The sequence below is a fragment of the Nansenia antarctica genome (assembly GCF_963989245.1).
Source record: "Nansenia antarctica genome assembly, chromosome: 8".
Lineage (NCBI taxonomy): Eukaryota > Metazoa > Chordata > Actinopteri > Argentiniformes > Microstomatidae > Nansenia > Nansenia antarctica.
Window position 1 is genome coordinate 51,164,313 of NC_137678.1, and position 9,709 is coordinate 51,174,021.

The 9,709-nt window shown below is 46.6% G+C and overlaps 1 protein-coding gene across 1 annotated transcript in view; it reads right to left on the minus strand.

Moving 5' to 3' along the window:
* Positions 1-7,267, minus strand: part of ptn (pleiotrophin) — a gene marked incomplete at both ends in the record, with an annotated part of 10,040 nt that extends 2,773 nt beyond the window's left edge. The window contains 3 exons of the mRNA XM_080538679.1: positions 4,022-4,183; positions 6,186-6,359; positions 7,174-7,267. Coding sequence (XP_080394805.1) covers positions 4,022-4,183; positions 6,186-6,359; positions 7,174-7,267 — 430 coding nt within the window. The remainder of the gene's footprint in view (positions 1-4,021; positions 4,184-6,185; positions 6,360-7,173) is intronic.
* Between the last annotated feature and the right edge of the window lie 2,442 nt (positions 7,268-9,709).

Below are 9,709 nucleotides of genomic sequence, written 5' to 3' on the forward strand. Positions count from 1 at the left end.
AATAACATAAGGAAAGATCAGAATAATCAGTAAAGTCAGTAGTGTAGATGAGTGGAAGGAGTTTGTATGTGTAATGTTGTAATGTTGTATGGTGCTGTAACAAAAAAGGCAAACGACAAACAAAAAACAAAGGTGTCTCAGGGTGGAGAGCACATTGCAACTGGGCTTTAAGAACAGCCGTGCCTTTTTTACCTACTAAAAGAGCCGCCTCTTTACAATGCTCAAACTGCTATTTACACACAATGACCACTAGTTGGCCGCTTGTAAATTAGCCTGCTTCCTACACAGAAAAACTGCAAAATAGCTTTATACTAGCTTATCCTGGTGTGATTTTGAAAACGTAAGGATACTGGGTGGTAGAACGCACATATCTAGGAAAAGTCATGAAAGGAGGGTCCTGAAATTGGATCGAGTGCAAAGATATAAGAAATGTCTTTACTCACAGGTCAAATGACCCCTCATGGCTGTTCTAGTATTAAGGACCCAGTCACACAAAGCCCAGGTGCTGCCAATGTGCCGAATGACCTCTGCCACGCCCACCTCCAATATCTCACAAGGATAGCACAAACACACAACAACAGGTACTGGCAGACAGGGTGGAGAGGGTCATCACACCTCTCACACGCAAGAGCAGGAGAGTAGAGACCTCTCTCGGGGGGGAAGGCAGGGCAGAGTCACTAGAGAGCTCTTTGTTATGTGAAAGGAGAGGGAGGGGGACGGGAGATTGCTACAGGTATTCACAATGGTTCATTTCTGTCGCTCTCTTTGTTCTCTTGTCCTCTCTTTGTGTTATTCCGTGGGGAAACATTTCATCAGAGGTAGACAAGCAAGAGGAGGCGAGACTCCTTAGCTTGCCTGGCTATATTGTCTTCTGCGGAATATGGGCCTGACAGATGTGCCTCCGTTTCTCCCGGCCGCTGCAGTCAGGGAAAAACCTTTTCTCCGACAACCAACGGTAGCTGGTTAGAATTGCAAATAAGGCTGGGCGGATCGCGGCCGTAGCTCGGGGGTGAGATAGCCCTCTCTCTGTCTGCCCAGGGTTCTTTACAAGCACTGTGCTGTGACTCTGCTGCTATTCCCCCGACACACGAGTACACACACACATACACACACGCACGTACGCACACACACACACACACACAGCCTCTCTCTTTCCCAGTAACCCCTTTACATTCCAGAGCTTATCTCCCAACTGGCAGACACGGGGAATCCCACCTCCCTGAGATAGCAGGTCTCTCTTTACCAACTGTCTGCCTTCATCTTCACTACTGTCACCCCTACTCTGCCTCTCCTCTGGCTGGGGCTCTCATCTCTCCCAGGGCAGTCGAAATCTGACACACACACACACACACACACACACACACACACACACACACACACACACACACACACACACACACACACACACACACACACACACGTACACACACACACACACACACACACACACACGTACACACACACACACACACACACGTACACACACACACACACACACACACACACACACACACACACACACACACACACACACACACACACAGTAAGGCAGTTGTTTGTGTGTATATCCACCAGTCTACTAACTCTGCTAATTCTGTCACTGAAATAAATGAATAAAATACCCCAGCTCCAATGTGATTTTAATTTGGATCCTTTTCCTTTACATGTGACATCTAAATAGGCTTTGCTCGGCTTACAGTACATGTTAGGGAAAAGTGGCGTTGTAGGGAGGAGCCATTACCAAGCCAGGGTTTCTTCTTCTGTCAGTGGAACCATTTTTTGGGGGGAGTACAGTCAGATTTGGCTTACCAGCTTTTTTACCCTCAAGATTTTCATAGGCACAGGTTATTAAAAGCTACGAGGGAAAACTTGAGTCGAACCAAAAAAAACATCCTGATCAAATCAGATTCCTCCCAGCCTTGACTGCTCAGTCACTACCCAGTTGAACCCAGCAGCAGCGTCGGTCCAGTCACACTCGAAGGAACGCTTTCTGGCATCCACTTTCAAATCATCAAATGACAGATTACTGTCAGCGTCGCTGCCAAATCGACGCTGGATCTCATCTCCCGGTGCTTGTCACGTCTCCAAATGTACAGTATTCAGATTGGACTGATCATTTATGCTTTACATCTTCAAATGTATCGAGTTGGGACATTCATATATACAGTATATATATACGTATATATATATATATATATGATTGATTATATGATTGATTGTTTTTTCAATCGAACCCCACTACCCTATGGGTATTTATATACCCATATCAATAATGGGGAAAAAAATACATATGAAGGCTTTGTGTGTGTGTGTACACACACTTTGTTTTCCATTATTGATTGTTTTTTCAATGGAACCCCCCTACCCTATGGGTTTGAACAGTGATAACAAGCTAAGTAACAGGGGGGTTTCTAATGCTTTTACAAGAAGAAGATGGAGAGTCTTGGGAAATATTTATTCTATACTTACATTGTTAACGGCCCATCAACGTCCCGTTAGTATAATGATGACGCTTGTAGTGAAATATTCAACTGATTTACCATTTGAAAATAAATCGCATACAGTTTGAGGTATAAATCTTACAATAAACAACAGCAGAAAGGATGTTTTATGTTGAACACATTTCTTGAAGATTGTATTGCGTTTCAGTTATCCAAATATGTGTGAATGGAGGCTGGTCTCCTAACATATCGGATTGAAAACATTTTCTGTCATTATTCTTATTTTTATTTAGATTTTATCTCATTACCTGAAATGGTCAAATTGATGAATTCAATTTAAAACGGCTTTAAGATTAGCCAACAAAGCTCACGATATCCAATTCTCCACGCCATAAATTATTCTGTGATTAAGTAGTCTTCTTTGGACTGCTGAATGAATTTGACCTTCGTGGATCTTGCTATCTATATAATTGAAAAAGAAAAATCAATTGTTGCCATGATTCATTTTCCAAGGTAATTAAACGTCGATGCTCACTGAGAAAACATAACGTCAACAAAATGGCTGACATTTCATGTCTAAATGGTAAACGGACTGACTTATATAGCGCCTTATTCCAAAGCGCTTTACAACGGCCTCTCATTCACCCATTCACACACACATTCACACACCAATGGCGGCAAGCTACCATGCAAGGTGCCAGCCCTGCTCATCGGGAGCAATTTGGGGTTCAGTGTCTTGCCCAAGGACACTTCGACATGTGGCCAGCCGGGGCTCGAACCGCCGATCTGCCAACCTTGCGATCATTAGACGGCAGCTCTACCTCCTGCGACAGAGCCACCCACATGTCTTACAGTTATTCCCAAGAAGTGTATAATGCACCTCTTCACCGTGGTGGTCCTGTCATCCTACAGCAATCACTCTCGCTCAGGACTTTCTTAGAATCATTGGAGGGGGGTCTAATTCCGCCATAGTGAAGATGGATTAAATATGAAACTCTGACACGTCTAGCAGCACTATCCCTGATTAAATCATTCAGAGGATTCGGAGCTTCAGCAAAGATGTAATCAGCGGGTTCTGTACAAGTGCAGTAGAACAAGACCGCACCAGACCACTACTGTACTGTAACTCCATTAACATTAACAAGGGGAAGGGATGAACAGAACATTCTCAAAGCATGAATTATAAAAAAAATCCATTCACAATTGTGTAAATGCACCTTGTCAAGGTGCTCTTATATTTGACTGTTGTAAGACCGCTAGCTAGAACAGCCGTGCCTTTTCATCTGCTAAAAGAACCGCCTCTTTTACAATGCGAAGCTGCTACTTACACACAACCACCACTAGTTGGCCGCTTGTAAATTAGCCTGCCTCCTACACAGAAAAACGGCAAAATACCTTCATACTAGCTTATCCTGATGTGATTTCGGGAAATGTAAGGATACTGGGTGGGTAGAACGCACATATCTAGGAAAAGTCATGAAAGGAGGGTCCTGAAATTTGATCCAGTGCAAAGATCTCAAAACATGTTTTACTCACTCTACTCAAATGACCCCTCATGGCTGATTAAGTGCCAGGCTCACCTTGCAGCTTGGTCTTGGGGATCTTGCCGCAGGGCTTGGTGGCGCTGACGGTGTCGGGGCAGGTGGCGTCCATGAGGGCGCGCTTCAGCACCCCCGTCCGGTTCTTCTTGCCTGTCGCCAGGTCACACTCTCCCCAGGCTTGGAAGTCGTACTTACACTCACCTACCAGGGATCAGCACAGAACACAATCACACATACGTTCCCCGTTTCTCTGTTTCTAGTCTCCTATAGACGCTCACCCAGGCCTCGGCTGCCATGTTCTGCTCTCGGCACAGAGCGAAAACATCCTACTGGGCTGAATGAAACTGAATGGAACTGATGAAGCATCAAATTGACTATTAGGATGTATTTCAGCCTGCATAAAGTAATTAAAGCAGAGAATCCTCAAGCCCATAAAGCTGCAGTCATGGATCGTTATTATACGCTTGAATGTTGTTGTTTTTTTCTTTTATTCGAATATATAAAGTTTCAAAAGATTTTAGGCCCTGAAATGATCAGTAGTGCTTCCCAACAAAGTCAACGTTGGCCTTCACAGATGGAAACATCAACCGAAGGATCACATCTCTTATTATGGTTTTATTTTTCAATGATTATGAATTATAATCTTGTCAATTCCTATTAACTACCCTGAAACGATGCTACAGTAGACCTAGCGTACGCATCTTTCTGCCCAGAACAGATTGGTCCATTTGTTGTGTTCTCTGTCGGTCAGTGTTTACACCACACACACCCTCCGTCTCCGTCAGTCACACACATTGACTATCTAGGCAATTTTCTGGCTTCTTTGAACGCATCTCATCCCCCTGTCGCTTCCTCTTTTTATAACGGGGAGATATTACAGCGGCTCCTGGAATGTTCTCAGCGGTTCCTGAAACGGAATGTTAATTTGACATCAAATTCAATCCTGTTTTAAGTCGTCACCCAAAGATGGACCGCTATTCCAGGGAGGAGACAGCCATACCCTGTGTATATACGCTGTGTTTGTGTGTGTGTGTGTGTGTGTGTGTTTGTGTGTGTGTGTGTGTGTGTGTGTGTGTGTGTGTGTGCATGTGTGTGTGTGTGTGTGTTTGTGTGCTGTGTGTGTGTGTGTGTGTGTGTGTGTGTGTGTGTGTGTGCGCGCGTGTGCGTGTGCGTGTGCGTGTGTTGGTGTGTGTGTGTGCGTGTGTGCGTGTGTGTGTCTGTGTTTGTGTGTCTGTGTGTGTCTGTGTGTGTGTGTCTGTGTGTGTGTGTGTGTGTGTGCGCGTGTGTGCGTGTGTGCGCGTGTGCGTGTGTTGGTGTGTTGGTGTGTGTGCGTGCGTGTGTACGTGTGTTAGTGTGTGCGTGTGTGTGTATGTGTGTTTGTGTGCTGTGTGCGTGTGTGTGTGCGTGTGTGTGTCTGTGTGTGTGTGTGTGCGTGTGTGTGTGTCTGTGTGTGTGTGTGTGTCTGTGTGTCTGTGTGTGTGTGTGTGTGTGTGTGTCTGTGTTTGTGTGCTGTGTGTGTGTATGTGTGTGTGTGCGCGTGTGTTGGTGTTTGTGTGCGTGTGTGCGTGTGTACGTGTGTTAGTGTGTGTGTGTGCATCTCATCTCTTCCTGTCTGTTTTAGTTGAGCTCTGGAGTTGCTCCGGAGCGGCTGTGACACTCATTTCCCCGTTCCTCTGCCTCCTTCCTCCCAGATAAAAGCATAGGGCCTCTGTCACCTGGCTCAGAAATCCCAGGGCACTCATCTGAGGGGGGGGGGAGGGAGGAGGGTGAGAAGGGGGTGACAGGGCCATTGTTCCTGCTATTCCACAGGGAAGTCCTAAACACTAAGCTCTAAAAGCATGTGCCTCTGTACCCATCATTTGGCGGTGAGCACACAGCCCCTAGGGAAAGTGGCAGGCAGCCCACGCTCTGTTTTGAGATGACACACGCACACACATACAAGTACACACACACACGCACACACACACACATAAAGACACACAAACACATTTCTACCGCGGCTGTCCTTTCCAGCCACCCTCCCTGGATTAACCCTAAAGAGGACTCGTCATTCGATGCAAAATGAAACCTGTTAATCGAATCTGATTGTCAAAACCCGCGCTGCAATCTTGCAATATTATGCATTTTGTTTATGCATCGCAAGACAAAGTGCTGCTTCTTTGTGGGGTGTGAGATGTTTTGTGAGGTGCTCTGCTCTCTCCACCTCCGAACTGCTTCTTCCAGTTGCAGGGGATCTTGCAGCGCTGGGTCTTCATGGTCTGTTTGCAGTCGGTGCCCGTGCGCGTGCCCTCCCTGGTGCCCAGGCCGCAGTCCCCCTCGTTGGCCACGCACACGCTCCACTGCCACTCCCCGCAGTCAGACTTACGCTCTTTCTTCCCTGCAGGGGGATCACACACACACACACACACATACGGCAATCTTATACTGCACGGACGGCACGTCACACACAACCATAATTATTACGTGGCCAATTAGTCGCCAAGAAAGAGCTACTATTCTACCGTGAAAGGTCAACGTATTCAAATCTCCGAGATAGGCAACTCTGTCCAACAGCTCTGTCCACAGTTCTGTCCATAGTTCAACCCCCCCTGTTTAATTAACAGCCCCCCCCCCCTGTTTAAATGGTGTATGCAGTTAATCGGACGTGATTTCTATATTCGCATGAAATGACCATCCCCCTCACATTGCCCTAAGGTCACCCAATAGGAGATCTTTGCCTTCATCACATCTACAGTATCTCCTGTCTCCTATCAACCTAATTCGGTTGTTAAGTCGTGACGTGTTTCCGGGTCCAAAGTTGGCTGAGGCGCTGTCTTCGAAATGCCTCAGTAATAATAATAATCCATTATATTTGTATAGCACTTTTCCGAGGCTCAAAGACGCTGATGATATGGGGAAAACGAGAGTGCTGTGTCCCTTGTTGTATGAATAGATCCGAGTCTAAAAAAACGATTGAACTGTCATTCTACCGCTGTAGTACACTGGTACTCTGGTGCGGGAAATTTCTGGTTTGGACCCGGAAATTGCGAAACGTCACAATGTGACGTCAGACTTAACAACCTAATAGCAGCAGAGGTGGTTGCGTGGTAACCAACGCTCTTGTAACGGGTTAGCCCTGCCTGAACATGTGGTAGCACGATATGTTGTAACCCAGTTCAAATCCCCAACCGGTTCCACTAGTCGTACCTTACCTTGTTTTTCTGCTTTGCTGCCCCCTTCACCTGCTGTCACCGCGAGGACCAGGAGGGCCATCACCGCCACTCGTATCCACTGCTGCCCGTGCATGCTGAGGGAGGGTAGGAAGCAGAGACACTGAGCATTGGATAAATGATAACGAATACAATGCATAATGTATGTCTATATTGGAGAACACAATGCATAATGCATCTCTCCGGGAGAGAGAGACTGTACACGGTCGGAAAACAATTCTCCCTTCAATATCTCCTCGGTTCCTGGCACCGTACCCTGACAAGGGAATCAAAACACCGGCTCGCTAATGGCTAGATATAACAACAGGTCACAACAGGTGAAGCTTTGACGTATTAGTCCTTCGTGGCCATTAGCTACAACGGCGGGCCGCTTGACCGTGTTATGGGAATCAGTCGTGGTTAATGAAAAGAACTCCTGTTATACTGCCTGCAGAGACTTTGTTCAGTGTTCGTTTCGTTCAGACTCCACTACTGTTTCAGTCCCTCCTCACTCCCCTCCTCCTTCTAGACTAGCGTCTCATCATGCACAGTATCATAAGAAGCACCACCACCACAACACCCCGTGCTGATCACGGGTCCTGCTGCGCTCTAAGAGTTGGCATTAATACTCCGTCCTTCTCGGTCTCGGTCTCGTCTCGTCTCTTCTCTGGTCCTGTCGTAGAGATCTCCTAAAAGCACACGGCGCACTCGGGGGGGGGGGAGAACCAGCACGAGGCTGAAGCAATTACCAACCCGTCTTGATGCCAAAACGCTCCAGCGTGCTCAAATTACCGGGAAAGGTAACAGCCTGGCGGGGGAAATCATTTCCTGTTCTTCTATTTTAATTAACCATGAGCAGGCTGGCTCTCCACCTCCCACCTCCCGTGTCTCCTCCGCCCCCCGCCGCCCCCTGTCCTTGTGTCCTTTGCCCCCGTCACCTGTCCCCCCCCCAACCCCCCCCTCCCGTATCCACCATGCTCTCACCCCCACCACACTTGGCCCTGTATTTTTTATTCCCCCTACTTTAAGACTACCTGTATTTTTTAGTCCCCCTACTTTAAGACTACCTGTATTTTTTAGTCCTCCTACTTTAAGACTTACTGCATAAGTTGATCTACGTACCCAACATCCATTAGTGATGTATTGGATGCCAAATTGCTAATGAATTTGAAGAGGGGCATTCAAACTCCTCCTTTATTTTATTATTAGCTGTTATTAATAGTGTGTTCATTGCACATAATTTGTCTGTGCATTCATTAGAGGACATATAATGAGCCTTCTCTGGTGTCTGCAGCCTCTCGCTCTGGTGAAACCCCTCTGAGGCCCTTCCAGTGCCGAGCTTAAATTCCCCCAACAGAGGCGGCATGCATGTTTTGAATAACAGTAGACACCTGTTTCAGTGTTTCAGAGCCGTTTTGTGTCAGCTGCACTGTGAGGCCCCTCTTCGCTATTCATGTCTCTTGTCTTTATGGCAGAAGAAAATCTCGGAATCCGCTTTTATAGCTTCCGTGAAAAAGAATCAACATATGCAAGAAATAGCGCCAGTATAATTGGTAACGTGTTTCAGAGAAATTCGAAATTCCCCCAATGATTCAGCCGGGGTGTTAAGAAAGACATTTCCCGAGCAAATGTATTGTGACTTCTCATAACATAAGGAAGGGTTTTCCTCAATGATACATAAACAGTTGACTTCCAGTGCACAGAGCAGGATTGTGGTTGTCGCAGATTGACGGTAGCTCCAGGATAAAGGGAGAAGGACGACTCCTATGATGTACTGCTCATCAGCAGACCCTGTGAGTGAACAGGCCCATGTGGACTGCACTTATAGCACCTTTATTCCAAGGTGCTTTACAATGGCCTCTTGCTCCTGAGCCACCGCCGCATCCCCATGTTTTAGGGGCCACAGCTAAAGGGTTTCCTTTACTGCGACAGAATCAATCGGTCACACTTTCACGAGTGCCGTGCATCAAAAATTCACACCGAAACCCATTATGTCTTTCAAACACAACCAAATAGTTCTGTTGTAAAAGCATTCCAGCACAATCTATAATGGATGACTGGGTGGGTTTTGTTACCTCCTATCAGAAAGACTTCAAAAGTACTTGAACACTCTACAGACTTTCCGAAGGTTATTGTGTGTTCATTTTACCTTCATTCCGTCGTAACAAGATCTGAGTTGTGGTAATCAAACGGATAAAGACAGCAGATGAAGTAGAGCGTGGCACAAGTAACAACCCACTCTGCTTGGTACATTTCTGCCCCCACTGACCGGATCACACCTCAGGGACTACTTCTTGAGACCACACGTCTCCATAGATGAAGTAGACGTCTCATCGTCTCATGTCACAGTCGGGGGTAGTCTGTCACCCAACAGGATTCCAAAGTGACTAATATGATGAGGCATATGTGTACTCATCTTCCACGACAAGGCGGCAAATCACAGCATGTAGTGCTGGGGAGGTGTGAGTGCTAGCCCGATCGCAGCCATTAGATGAGATGGGGTTCAAGGGAAAAGGAAGAATCTTATGGTTACTAGCTT